At 38.4% G+C, this 14,695-nt stretch overlaps 1 protein-coding gene across 2 annotated transcripts in view; it reads right to left on the minus strand.

Moving 5' to 3' along the window:
• Positions 1–13,256: 13,256 nt before the first annotated feature.
• gcgrb (glucagon receptor b) overlaps positions 13,257–14,695 on the minus strand; it is a 52,696-nt gene continuing 51,257 nt past the window's right edge. For both annotated transcript variants that reach the window (XM_063476667.1, XM_063476666.1), the window contains exon 14: positions 13,257–14,406. In XM_063476667.1, coding sequence (XP_063332737.1) covers positions 14,005–14,406 — 402 coding nt within the window. In that variant the 3' untranslated portion in view covers positions 13,257–14,004. The remainder of the gene's footprint in view (positions 14,407–14,695) is intronic.

Below are 14,695 nucleotides of genomic sequence, written 5' to 3' on the forward strand. Positions count from 1 at the left end.
CTAGCACAGTGCAGGAACGAGAGGCACAATAGAGATGATGAAGAGGAGGATACAGGTGTGAACACATAGTCCAGCTGAACTTTTCATCTGCCTCTCGATGAGGGGGTGCAAACAGAAAGAGCTGTAGGCTTCCTCTTTTCTCCTCAGTGTGCTCAGTTCCCTTTGGACACTGGGTACTGAGAAACCGAGGTGAGAAAAAATAGACATTAAGGGAGAAAGTAGCAGAAGTAATCAAGTGAAACAGCGAGGGGATGATGGAATGAAGAGGAGGAAGAGGGATGGCTTCTATCCCACAGGAGCTTTGGGTAATAAAACTCGCCTGCACGCTCTGTTTATCTCCTTAATTAATTCATGTTGGTTTGGCTCATTGGTGTTTTTTATTTCTCTACAGATTTTTGTTCTCTTGGTTAGTTGCTGCTAACCTTGGAGCTGTACACTTATAGAAATCTTAATTTTCACACTTACATCTTTCTAAAGGGCTACACAAACACAGACAAAGCATGTACAACAAATAATCAGAATAAATGATAATAAACCACTGATTTTTGGTTTGGTTTTATTCAGCTGTGAAGCGCTTTGTAACTGTGTGTTTTAAAAAGTGGTATACAAATAAAGCTAAAAAAAATACTAATAATTAAAGTCCAGTCAGTCTCACTGTACGGCAGTGGTGAAGAGTCCTGTGGACACTGAAGACTCAGATCATGCTAAAAGATCATTTATTGCAGTAACACTGCTTAATTAATGTTTACACATGATGAGGATCCTCATTTTTCTCTGCACATACACATGGCGAGAAGCTCCCACTCCTACACTACTGTGATTAACAACACTAAGTCCTTCTTATTGCATAGTTACAGTACTGAACTTTAAATCTTTGCTGTCTCAGGTGCAGGTGTTATACTCGGGTGGATTGGTATATTTTAATTATTCATGCTTTCTCATATACCTGAGAGTCGAATGGGAACTGCATTAACACTAGCATTTTGTGCAGGTGTTCAAATGCATGCCATCCACAGGCAAAGACCAAAGCACACAAACACACTATGGATCTCACTTGAATGAACAGCAAAACTTTTTGGAAAATTTTTTTTATTCCGATGCCGAACACAGGAATACTCATATTTCAGTTGTCCAAGGTATATAGAAAATCAAGGAAAATCTGAATAGATGAATTCCAAGCATTCGTTGTTGTGGCAGGATTGAGATTAACTTGTGTTATGTGTCATGCTCTGGCTCATGTTATACTAGGAACAGTGAATAAAGTTAAAATTCCATTTAGAACTATGAAAAATGCATCAACAAATACAGTCAAAGAATGTATATCACATGTATAGTAATTCAATATATGACTCAAACAGAAAGAGTAAGTCTTACTCACTTAAACTGAGCTTTTTGGAGTCAGCAAGAACAATCCATTAACAGTTATAAAAACCAATATTAGTGTAGACCTGCAGTGCATTCACTCCCCACTACAAAGATAAATGCACATTTGAGAGCTTACTGGTGTGAAACCATAGAAACTAGTCTAAAGAGAAATAAAGAGATATGGTCAAATGAGTCATCTCCTACTTTTGGCAACTGGCCAAGTGCGTTTGTAGTGTACACTAGAAGAAGAGTACAGGTCTGAATGCACTGAGAGGTTTCACTGGCTCTGGATAGTTAGATACCCTGGTTTACATTGCTGCAGATCAATACAAAGTGTATTGCCCTCATCCATAGGGCACAAGCGGTCACTAAGTAGTTTAATAATAATGGGAGTGATATCCTAGCAAACATTTTGGCATAGATTTACCGTTGGCTCACGGTCCATTTTAGATTTCAATATTGGATGGATAAAAAGTCCTAAAATGCAACTTGTGCTTACATCCCTGGCTTCATCTTACCCTCTCAACATCTTTATGTTTTACTTCCAAAAAGCAGTACACAGAGATGTCAGGCATAGAGCAAATGTTGCAGGTTGCAAGCAAGGGAGTATGCAAGCACAAGGCAAGTGTTGAACAATAAGTGTGCTAGTCAAAGACCCAGGTGAAACTGGTGAGTGGCTGCACCTCTGGAAGGGGTCACAAGAGCATGGAAACCTTTCCACAGACTCACAGATTTAGGGAGAGAATGCTAGTAGAAGAAGAAAGGAAGGTGGCGGGGCAATATCAAAGGCATGCAACAAACCACTTTCTCAGTTTAGTAAGAAATTTATGTATCACCAAATATTAACTGCACTAATTAACACATTATGTATATCTTCCAATAACAGTGTGTGTTTAAATAAAAGTTTGGTTGCAATCTAATGTTTGAGCAGGAGAAAATTTTTTGTTTGTATAGGCCTGAATATAAGGAGAGAAAACTACTCACTATTTAATTATCACGGGAAAAACATTTCAGTAAGAAAAAATATTTACATTTTCTGCAAGTTATGCAGCACATATTAACTCCTTATATATTTAATAACAAAAATATAAGATATTTTGTGCATATCTCCCTTTGAACTGCTACTATGCACTTCTTTTATATATAAATATAAAAACATATACATATATTTGTTTTCTGAAAACGGTGTCACTGTCTGTATGAGAACCTGCCTGTCTATATGAGAGACCTGTTCATGCAGGTTTCACTCCATCAGAGATATTGCTGTTGGAGTGTTTATAGTCCGAATGCAAAAATTCAATACGTCTCAGCTGGAGGCACAAAGTCAAGGGACAGCACAAAAGCAGTTAATGCTAGAAGAAAATATAGGATATAAATAACACACACACACACACACACACGCACACACACACACACACACACACACACATTATTTTACTTATCAAATATGTTGATAACTTATCTTAGAAAAGCACAGGGATTTGTGCTACATCTAAAGCTAATATGGTACCCTCAAGCCAGAGCCAAGCTAGCTCTTTTTCCATATTTTAAACATCATACTAAGCTAAATATAGTAATTTCTGAGTACAGCATTTTGCATGTTGTTCTGCATATTGTTGAAATAATTATTAGATTTTTATATTCATTTGATCCAGCAGAATCCAGATATTTCTTCAAACTAAGTTCTGTTCATGGACTGTGATTCTGTTTCTTGCTGTTACTCTTCAAAATTCAAATCATAATTGTGCAGAATTTGACTTTGCATCACAAATTATAGAATTTGCTTAATCCACAAAATATGCTGCGATGATAAACCATGAAACAGGAAGCAAAAATTCTGAACAAACATATAAAGTTTACTAGACTTGTTGGGAGTTTCCACTGTTTACAATAAGCCCCCAAATTGAATTTTAACTACATCATGTCTTAGCTTAACCCTGACCCTTGACATGCACAGATGCACACATAAACAGACTAATGGGGTAATTGATAATAGGGCTAAACTGTTTATCATTAATAAGACATTGAACAAACACTGCACAGTCTCTGTGGACAGATTGTTCCTAAAATGTGCCACTGTTTATACAGACCACATCATGAGAGAGGAGATAAGCACAGTGATTTAACACAGCAGAGGCCTGCATGGGTCCTAGCCCCATCTGAGATCTACTGTAGTTTAATTTATAACTCATCATTAAAACAAGTGCACCGTGGTTATTAAAATAAACAAAAACTAGATTAAAACTAACTAAATGATGCATCGAGTTACAAAATCAAAATCAAAATGTTCTCTGGATGAAAATGAATTGTTGAAACCAGAGGCTCGAGGGCAATGGCTTGACTGCTTTGAGCGGATAGGAAGACAACAGAAACACGCAAAAGAGCATCTCTGAATGCACAACACGTCAAACCTTGAAGCTGCTTCTGATGGTTGCTCACAGCATGATTTGAGCATCATGTCATGAAGCCCAGATCATGTGACGCAAGGTTTCTTGCACATGACATTGAGTTCACTGTACTCCTCACACTTCACAGATATGAATCCAATAAAGTGTCTTTGGAATGTGGTAGAATAGGAGAGTCACATCACTGATGTGCAAACCTAATGCACATATTTTTTGTAACGCTATCATATAAATATGAACAAAATTCTCTGAGGAATGTTTCCAGCATTTTGTTAAATCTTAGAATTAAGCAAATTTTCACGCAAAGGAGTCCAACTCAGAACCAGCAGGATGTAACTAATGAAATAGCATTAAGTATTCAAAATATTGGTGGTTTTGTGATTCTGGTATTTACCACCAATCTCTTCAAGATTCAAAGTGTTTATTGTCATGTGTACCAAGAAAATGCATTTCTCTGTACAATTAAATTCTTTCTCAGCTGTCCACACACAGATGTCGGTTAATATGTACAATAGATAAAATACAAATAACATGAAAAAATAAATGAGGATCTTGGCTGACATACCGAATTTCCTCAGCCTCCTCAGGAAATACAGCCGCTGCTGAGCCTTCTTGACCAGCTGTGTGGTGTTCAGTGTCCTCAGGTGAGGTCCTCAGTGATGTAGACGCCCAGGTATCCAAAGCTGCTCACCCTTTCCACTTCAAGCCCCCAGATAAACAGCGGCTGGTGAGGCTTCCTCTTCTTCCTTGTGTCCACTATCATCTCTTTTGTCTTATCAGTGTTGAGGGTGAGGTTTTTGCCCTCACACCATGACACCAGACCGGCCACTTCTCTGCTATAAGCCACTTCGTCTCCTCCAGTGACGCGACCAATCACTGCAGTGTCGTCCATAAACTTTAGTATGGTGTTATCCCTATTGGAGGCGACACAGTCGTGGGTATCTCCTTAGATACTTAAATTCAGAGTCTATTCAAGTATACCGTTAACAGGAAGATGTTCAGCTCTTTTACTCAGACAGTGTAACACATGAAGAGTTAGTTTGACAGAAGAATACAGCATCAGGATGAGGAAAATTCATTTTACTGGTGAAAAGTGAAGCAATGGCTCTTTTTTGGCAGATGAGCTGACAAGTTATGAGTGGTTATCAAAGTCTGAGCCAAGAGTGGAACGAATCAGCATCTACCCTTGTCTTCTCCATTTGCTATTATATATATTAAGAGCTGTCAGCCATCTACAGAGTAGTTCATTCAAGGTCGGTCCTACTTCTTATTTAATGGCCCTGGAAGAGGGATAATAATCACATAGAAAACTCTCAATTTCAAGATTCAAGCTGCAAAATATCTCTGAAATGATAAAGCTGGATATATTGTCAGGAAAAAGTCTAAACATCTATGAGATAGAACTATTTTTCTGCAAAAGAAACACATTTATTTGGTTTGCATGGTTGGATTGTCACATTTCTTAAACCTTTACTGCATGACTCAGTTGAAACTTATCAAACTTAAGAAATGTTCTATGAGTTGGATGTATTCAAAAAGAAAACAGCACAACATTAATTTAGAAGAGATCACAGGTTTTCTGTATTAGATACACCCACATTGCACACTTCTTTACATCCTCACACATCTATGTGTGGTATCTGTTTTTGAAAACTATTTGTAAGCTAAAGATGTTTGGGTCCTTGACAAAAAGAGAAAATGATCAAATCATTTTTTTTCCTATAAAACTAAAATGTCCTATCCTTAATTACACCTGCATAATATATATCTGCATTCTGTATTACTGTAAAAAGTGAGAAAAGGAAGAGTGAGGTCCAATTGAGAGCACGATAAAAAACGGAAAGGGATGCCAAGGAATACAACAACTCAGTGTAGTAGTTAAGAACACATTTACAATAACAACAAGCCCAGGGCCTTAAAAAATAACAAAAACTAGCAGTCCAACCTTATATGCATGGGTGTAACATTATTAAGGCAAACACTACACAAGCAGCCAGTACAGCAATCAGTCTTTTTACTGGTTGTCTCCCACTGGTAAAAGTCTTTTACTGGGTCCAAGTCCGGCACATATAATTGTCTACCAACAATTCCAATCTCAGGTGTCTTTGGCATCAATCTGTACTGCCCATGTTGTTGCTCTGCTGTTACCTGCTCTCTGCCCCCCCCCCAATCCTTCTGTGTAGTGAGCAGGTGTTCATAATTTCTTGGATTAGAAAAACATGGGTAGGAAGTAAAAACTTTTCAGAATAAAAGCATGCAAACTTCTAAAAACATGCAACTACAAAACCAAGCTAATAAAATACATGATAAAACATTAACGCTGACATTATCCTATTATTGTAATAGAGCACCATGCCAGACTACAGGTTTATGTGCAGTTCCAAGAGTGTCTAAAAATAGAGTTGGCAGGGTCTTCAGCTGTAAGGTCCCTCTCCTGTGGAACCAACTCCCAGTTTGAATTTGACCCATAGACACCCTCCATACCTTGATTAGGCTTCAAACTTGCCTTTTTGGTAAAGCTTATAGTTTAGATTGGACAATGAACCATCCCTTAGCTACCTTGCTGCTATAGGCTCAGACTGCTGCAGGACTTCATATAATCCACTGTGATCCACTTAGCACTTCTTTGCCTTTCACCTCTTTTCACTGCTCACATGCAGCATGTCATTAAATATTTTCCCCTCGCTCCCTTATTCTCTGTTTCACCTTGTCTCCCCAGGCTCATCTTTTCTTTTTCCTCTCACCCCACATCCATTCTCAGCAGATGGCTCCCCCTCCCTCACCCTGGCTCTGCTGGAGCTTTCTTCAAAATACTGTATAGTCCTTACAGTAAATGAGTGCCCTGAGTTGACTGTTGTAATTTGACACTATAGAAATAAACCTGAATTGAACCTGAATTGAATTGTACTGGTGAGTAAGCCTGCAGTACCAACGTTGTCAAACCACTTCATGGAATGACATTTCAGGATCTCAGTACTCAGGAGAACAGAAGAAAATGGTGGATAAAGTAAATAAAGTTCACCTACACCAGCCAAACCTCTGTACAAATGATATAAATAAAGCCATTAAAACACAATTTTGAGCCCACAGTTTAAAACTGCTTTATGCAGCACACAACGATTATAAAAACACATTAATCTCTCTTTATCTCTGAAAGGCTTTAGCTTTGTTCAACATCTATTGAGTCACAGGTTAATTGTAAAAATATCAGATCTTTTGTACAATAGCACAAACAAGGATAACTCTATGGCAGTGGTTTCATTTTGTTATCATACTGTAACTGATTACAGTTACAGTATGATGTTTCCTTTAAAAACAAGGATAGCTCTCAGAAAGACCAAATCTGGCTGCGTAACTATTAAACACAAGAAGAATGATGACAGTAATTACAGTGGGAAAACAGTTTGATCCATATCAGACCTAACTGCTTTGTGCTCAAGAGGCAGATAATTATTTTTCTGCAATATCTACACCCCTCCCATTATAGTACACACAAACGTATGGTCTCTTATTCTGTACACATGTGAGCAGTGTTTTTTCCTCTTACTGCACTTTTGTGGGACTGTAACCCAGCCTGTGCCTGTTTTTGGACTCAAGTACTTTTCACAATAGACCTGTCACTGCTGATTGATTCCCGCGCCACGTAGCTCCTCAAGCTGTTTTTGTCCTGATCTCAAAATAACGTCTCATAACTTTGTGTACTGCATGTACACTACTTCTTGTCCAGTGTAAACTCGGAGACATCAACAGCACAAAAAACAGATAAAAATTAGATTATAAAAACCAGTTTGGCAGATTCTAACACACCCCCACAACGCAGACACACAGCACAGATATAACGAAGACTGTGATTTCAAATCTAATACCAACCACAAAAGGTCAGTGAACCCAGAGGAAAACTGATTTTAGCCTTTGAATATTTATTCCTTCAGTATTAGATATAACTTTATTTCCTATTTTATTAAATAATTACTGCAGCCTTGCCTGAGATTTTTTCTGCTTTAAGGATTTTCATAAGATTTTTATTTTGAGGGTTATAAATGTTACTGAACCAGAACGCAGACTAACCGTAGTTAGTCTGCGTTAGGTAGATAACGCAGACTAACAGTAGATAACAGTTACTGCGCTTATTTGAAGCATATCCTTTTTGAGTTGCAGCAATTTTATTAATTCCAGAAATTGTTTTGTACCATCTACAATCCATTTGCTATCATGGGTTTGTGGTTTGGGAGTGAAATTCAGATTATTGCTGTAAGATTTGTTCACAGTCAGCTGAAATTACACACAGATGGTTTCAGCATCCTGTGGGGAAGCTTTGGGGAGGATGTATGGAAGAAGTTTGACCACAGTAATATGTTTTCAGTGACCCCAAAGATATAATGTGTTTTCAGATATCCTCCCTGTAGACTCGCAACATCCCAAATGCCCATCTGGGATATTATTGGGTCCCACTAGTTAAAATATTATAGGAGTTCTTAAAACAGACATTTTAAGAACTGTGGGCAGATCCGAGCATGCGTGAGTATTTGTTCTGTTTTTGTAATACATTTGGTCTGGCTTTGATTTTGCATCAATTAACGAGATTATGGTTGCAAATTAAACACCACTTAGAGACAAAAGCTTCTTTATCAGAATTTGAAAGCAAATTTTGGGCTTCAAAATCTGATTAAAGAAATCAATTTTGTGATCAGTCCCTGTTTGCCCCTATTTCCTCTGTTTTTCTTATCTTTTTCCCTTCACCTCCACCCAGTCATGACAGATGGGTGCCTCTCTATGAGCCTGCTTCTGCAGAGTGTCGCTTCCTGTTAAAAGGGATTTTGTCCTTCCTTTGCCAGGTGCATGCTCTCAGGGAATTGTCTGATCATTGGGGAACGTTCTCTATGGTCTTCACCTTAGATTATAAAGCTCCCTGATGATGAGGGTTGTGAATCGGTGCTGCTAATTGAACTGAATTAGTAGAATATAATCAATGCCTAAATTAGCTTGAGCTAACTTGTTATTTTTTATTTTGTTCATTTTTATGAATTCATTTATTTATTGATGGATACAATATTAATCTGTGGTCTCAGAGTTAATTTAGTAGCACAGTTAGTCATTCATCCATAGTCATATGAGGAAATTATGCTCTCCCAGTATTTTTGAGGGTATTCAATAATCTAATGCATGCGCTTTTGCTACAAAAGAAATTCACACAAAACATATTCTACAAACTGTTTGCTCTAAGTCAGGGATGTCCAAATCCAGGCCTCAAGTGCCGGTGTCCTGCGGGTTATAGATGTGTCGTTTATCTAGCTATCTGTCGTTTATCTAGTTGATTTAAATGGCTAAATTACCTCCTCAACATGTCTTGAAGGTCTCCAGAGGCCTGGTAATGAACTAATCATTTGATTCAGGTGTGTTGACCCAGTGTAATATCTAAAACCTGCAGGACACCGGCCCTTGAGGCCTGGATTTGGACACCCCTGCTCTAAGTAGCTCTTCATTTCAGCGTGTTATGCTCCCTCCACTTCCTTTATACTTTGCAGGGTTTTCTCTTTCTGAGGTCGTATGTTGGAGAAGATGGTTAAACTGACTGGGGTTTACCTGTGTAGGGCTCACAACACAGCAATGGTAGAGCCTAGTAGTACATGCAAAAAAAGGGAAATAACTGTGTTATTCCCCAACAAACACATAAATAACAGTTAAAACTGTGTTTTGTTTATAGATTTCGTTTGATCAGGTTCCAAGGCTGGTAGTAGCTGTGACGGCTTTTTACTAGTTGCTGCTGGTACTACTGTTGACAGTGCAGCAGCAGCAGCCCTGACAGCTGATATGTTGGTCATTTTCTACACTTGTTTCTAGTTTCTTTTCCTCTTTTAGCTTTTCAGCTCCAACTTTTCACTTGTTTGTCCACCTTTATAGACCACTTTTTCCACACTAACCTGTCCTATATTGCAATAAGGTAGTTGATTGGGCAATCCAGTGTCAGCTATGAAAAAGGGCTGCTGGAAATGCTTGTAGGGCTGGTGTGCAACTGCCCTTCAAGTCACCCAGTAGCCTGTATAATTATATTGACAAAGAAAAAAAAATCATATTGACCATCAGCCCACAAGTGTGTTGGCCCACTGGGCAAACGCCAAGGAATGAAACCACCGGGTTTTAGATTTTTTTCTTGTTTTGCTGATACACTGCACTAATACGTCAGTTGTCCATTCATGCATACCATGACTGATTCCTCTGACTCCTCACACCTCATGTTTATTATTTTGACATCGCAGTTTGTCTTGTCTCCCCTCTTTGTCAGTGGCTATGAGCTGGCTTGGGACAAATTCTGACATTCAGTTTTCAAGTAAAACTGCACAAGAAAAACAATTAAATTAAATAGAAGGATTGAAATTGGATTTGTAAGCTAGCTCTAATGGCAGGGTCTCAGTGCAGCCTTGTGTCTCTCACAGTGTTGACGTCACACCAGATTTTCTGCTTTAAACAAAAAGAAAAACCTGTATTTTTTATTGGACGCGTTGTAATCAGTAATTATACCTTTCCTACTATGTGAGGTAAGAAAATCAGTAGTCAATGTCAGATGGCACATGAACTAAAGGGTAAATTTTCCTATTATACTTGATGTAGCACAGTTTGCTTTTCCTAGCGAGAACTTGCCAACAGTACACAATTAAATAATTCATGGTCAACTCTGCTCCAGAGATGTGGACAAACCGCCAGTCAGCCACAAACTTCCTGAAGCTGATAATCCAAGTGGGAGAAAATCCTGATTTTTTTTCCTGGAAATGAAATGTTCAGTTGTTGTGAGCCTGTCCAACCCTGTAATTTCCCCTGTACCCCTTTTTTCTATAATCAGAATTGCACTTACAATATTCGATGCTGGAATGCAGCGTTCTGCCTCTGGTGGTTTATGTTCTCTCTTATATGTAAATGCACACACAGGCACAGCAATATTTTCAGAGAGACTTCGAGATCAATTACACACATGAGCACACATTCCTAGACATGTATGACTAACTAATACATAATTCATCAACTCATTACCTTCTGCACTACAATACACAGATATATGAGTAACCATTTCACATTGCAGTAATCTCCACTGGAAACATGGTAATAATAAGGCCGCTAATCGGCTATGTCACATGTAATTAGCAATAACTGAGAGTGCTATTCATGCATGTGTGCACATAGACCATTTCATTAGCTTATTGTGTGCTTGTTTAAACTAAGGTTGGAACTTGGATATTGAACAGGAGCAGTTCTACAGAAAGTCACTGCAAAATATCAGTTAAATCCAAGTATTTCTTTTAAATGTCACAAAACTGAGACAGCTGTATTACTTACCTTTCAGTCAGAGTAGCATCAATGACTCTCTGTTTGACACAACATACACTGAGACTCTTTTTGCTGACAGAATCAAATTTAATTGGATCCACAGAGGCATATGAAACACAATGATGTGGCTTTTATACAAAACCTCTTCCTTTTCTTAATGACAATGTTTGCTTTAGGGCTGTTTTGACAACTACAATACTTTAAGCAAAGAGACACAATCTGATAGTTACAAACATGCTTTGTGAAAGAAAAATCTTTTCTCATAATAATTCTTACTGCTTTCATTTTTGAGTCACCTGCACTGTAACCATTAGCATAACAATACACCCAATCACCCACCTGCTTTTGTCCATTTAGCTTTATTGATATGTATAGTTAACTCTTTAAAGAGTGTCTATTTTCTGTTCTGTATTTAAAGAAAAAAAGGTCATTTAGGTATATATGCTGCTCAATAAAACAAAGGAACCTTCATCACAATATAACACATAATCAGGTAAACTGTCAATTTGACCAGCTGACACACATAAACCGCTATGATTGCATTTCACCTGCTCTGGTGCAAATGAGAGTGACAAAACATCTGGAGATGCCAGAGTATCCAGAAGCTTTCACGCCTGTCACAGATAGATCAAGAAATTGGGGATCCATTGTTTGACCTGCCATCACTGGTGTTCTCAGGTGAATTCCTACACAGCTGCACAATGCTGGGCTGTAAGCACAGGTCCTGCTAAAGACTGACTTCACGCCTTCCTCAGTCTCGTTCTAACATTTTAGTCAGAGGCATGTACATGAGTAGCCTGCTGGAGGTGATTTTATAGGGCTCCTATAGCTCTTTGCGTAATAGAAAACATGCTGGTTTTGCTGCTGGGTTGTTGCTCCTATATAGCCCTCTCCAGTTCTCCTTATGTAGCATCCTGCCTCCTGGTATGTCCTTCACTCTCTTGTGACAGGATATGGATGTACCATCCTAGAGAAGCTGCTTTTTCAACCAGAATGGGCTGCAGTTACCATCTAATGCCAATGGTCCACGGACATCAGCTATTACTACTTCCTTTTTGAGAGGTGTCTTGGTATTACCACTCCAGTGCAAGTGTTAGGACTGATGCACTGGAGAGAAATCAGCTGAAACTGATTCACAATAATTTCTTCAGTTCAAGTCAATTTTATTTATATAGCACCAAAACAGTCGCCTCAAGGTGCTATTTCTTGTTTATATGGTTTCCTGTATATCTACATATAATATATAAATGTATTAATAAAAATATTTGTAATAAATGTCCACATTTATTCTAAAAAATGCAGTGTCAGGTTCTGCTTTCTTTGCACAAACTACAATGACACAAGAATTAATTTTGGTACCTTTGCTACAATAGAGGTACTGATAGCTTTCAAATTCATGTGTGCATCATGCCTGTTAGCAATAGTTCACACTTAGTGAACACACATTTTAGAGGAGTTTTATGTCGTTTTTATTTAATAATTTTGGATAAATTAGGATGACCATCATTGCTACAGCCCTATAAAATGTATGCTTCCCAACTAGACAAATTGATATTGAACAGGTTTCACTGGTTTTGTGTTATACTGTGAAGATTGTATCTTCTCTTAATTTTTTTAAGCAGTGTTTCATTGCTGGCTTCATTTTTTTCCGGTATCAAAAAATATCCCAACAACAAATAAATATGGTGGGTGGGGCACAATTTTTGTTCTGCGTTACTAAGTTTGACATAGAAAGCATAAAAACAATCTAACTTTCATTGTCAATGTGGTGCATTAACAAAAAATCTTAGTCATACATTATGTTTTTAAATGCAAAACCTTTTTCTTTAAAAACCTTCCTGGAATATAAAACAATCTTTTGACATCTGTACAATGTAGATGTAGATTTTGTGCAAAAGTTATATTTCTAAAAATTAAAGTACGCCTGAAAAATTGTGCAGCTGACAGTGACTGTAACCGTGTAAGCATGAATCTTACAATGAGTAATCTTGAAGGCAAATAAGGAATTTTAGTTAGGTGTCAGACAAATCCAAGATGCTCTGAATAGAGCGTGTACATCTAATTACATATATACAGTTAAATATTCAATTAAAATTCAGTTCAACCAAATTACTCCTCTGTCCATATACATTCAATCAATATTTGTTCAAAAATGGAGTAGATGAATAAAAATATGGATTTAGTGCTTTATGCAGTCAATAACAAACCTGTGATATATTATTATTTTCTTGTTTGGCTTTGGCTTGTTAAAACCAGAATAAGTTAAACTTTGTATCATGTTCCTTCTAAAGGTGAAAGAGTCCATATTCTGTGTGCCTGCCTCAGCATAGCAAACACTGACTCTTATCACAGCATGATAAGATAGAGAGGTCTCCAGTAAATTGCAATTCCTGACCACTCAGACATCAAGAGTCTCTCATGGTGCAATTCACATTCATTTCCATCGAACCAAAAGTTTAAATAAAATCATACTTTGACACCAAGAGGTTCTTCTGTACCACAGATTGGTGCCAACTGCTGCAAACACACACGACACAAGCATGTCCCACAATGGTTACACCGGATAAGATGTGAGAAGGGTTGGTGTTGAAATAGCTGTCCTCCATATGTCTACAGGCAGACACACGTACGCACACTGAATGCCAGTGAAGTTTTAATTTATTTGATCATTCCTAATGTCTGAAGTCAATAAGTGTTTTTTCCTCCATCTCCCAGAAGCAGTAAATACTCATTTGCAGCTGGGCAGGACTCAAAGGTATTTCCTGCAATGTTCTGAATCGGTGAACATCATGATCCCTGTTTGTTACTTCCTCATCCTCTTCCTGCTCAAGCTATACAACTGCCACATGATAAGCACGGATCCGAAACAAGAAGCGCAATCAGTGAGAGTTTTTGCGATGAGGTCCCAGGGAAGTCAAACATTAGTTTCCTCTCCTTCCAGAGTATATGAGCGGTACTTCACGCGCTCTTCCAGACACACATCCTCTGTGGCAGTGCTGCTGGTGGCGCCTCTGTGCGATTGGAAAGAGAAGTGCAGGGTGTGCCTGCTTTTGGCAGGTCTGCATTTCCCTGTCCCGTTGCTAAAGGAGACAACGAGTTTGCGGTTCTCCTCAGTTGCAGCGGAGCAAACCGGGCCGCTGTTGGCTTTGTTGAAGCGAGGCCAGTCAGCATTTGGGTCACCGGTGTTGGGCACATTGCCAGTGGCGATACTGCCGCTTTTAACATGTGGCGTTTGGCTGTGTGTGTGGCGGTACTCCTCATCAATGTCCTTACCCAGTTTCCACCTCTTCCACTTTTTCAGCATCTCCGACTGCACCTGAGAGAGGAAGTGATGGGAGAGACAGGAGAAACAGTGGTGATGAAGATTGAACAAGACACAGAGGACATCAATAGATGGATGTTCCTTGCCAAAAACTGCATTTAAAAGACTACATATTAGCAGATGGATCCTGTTGTGTCTGCTGGTCTTTGCAGACAAAAGAAAAAAAAAAGTGGAACTTGAAGATGTTTTTAGAGATACAAAAGAACAAATAAAGGAAGGCAGCAGGAACAGAGAAATAAAAAATGTAACCTCACAAAGAAGATACATTTAAAATTAAAGTGGC

Source organism: Pelmatolapia mariae, linkage group LG6 (genome assembly GCF_036321145.2).
Source record: "Pelmatolapia mariae isolate MD_Pm_ZW linkage group LG6, Pm_UMD_F_2, whole genome shotgun sequence".
In the NCBI taxonomy this organism is placed as follows: Eukaryota; Metazoa; Chordata; class Actinopteri; order Cichliformes; family Cichlidae; genus Pelmatolapia; species Pelmatolapia mariae.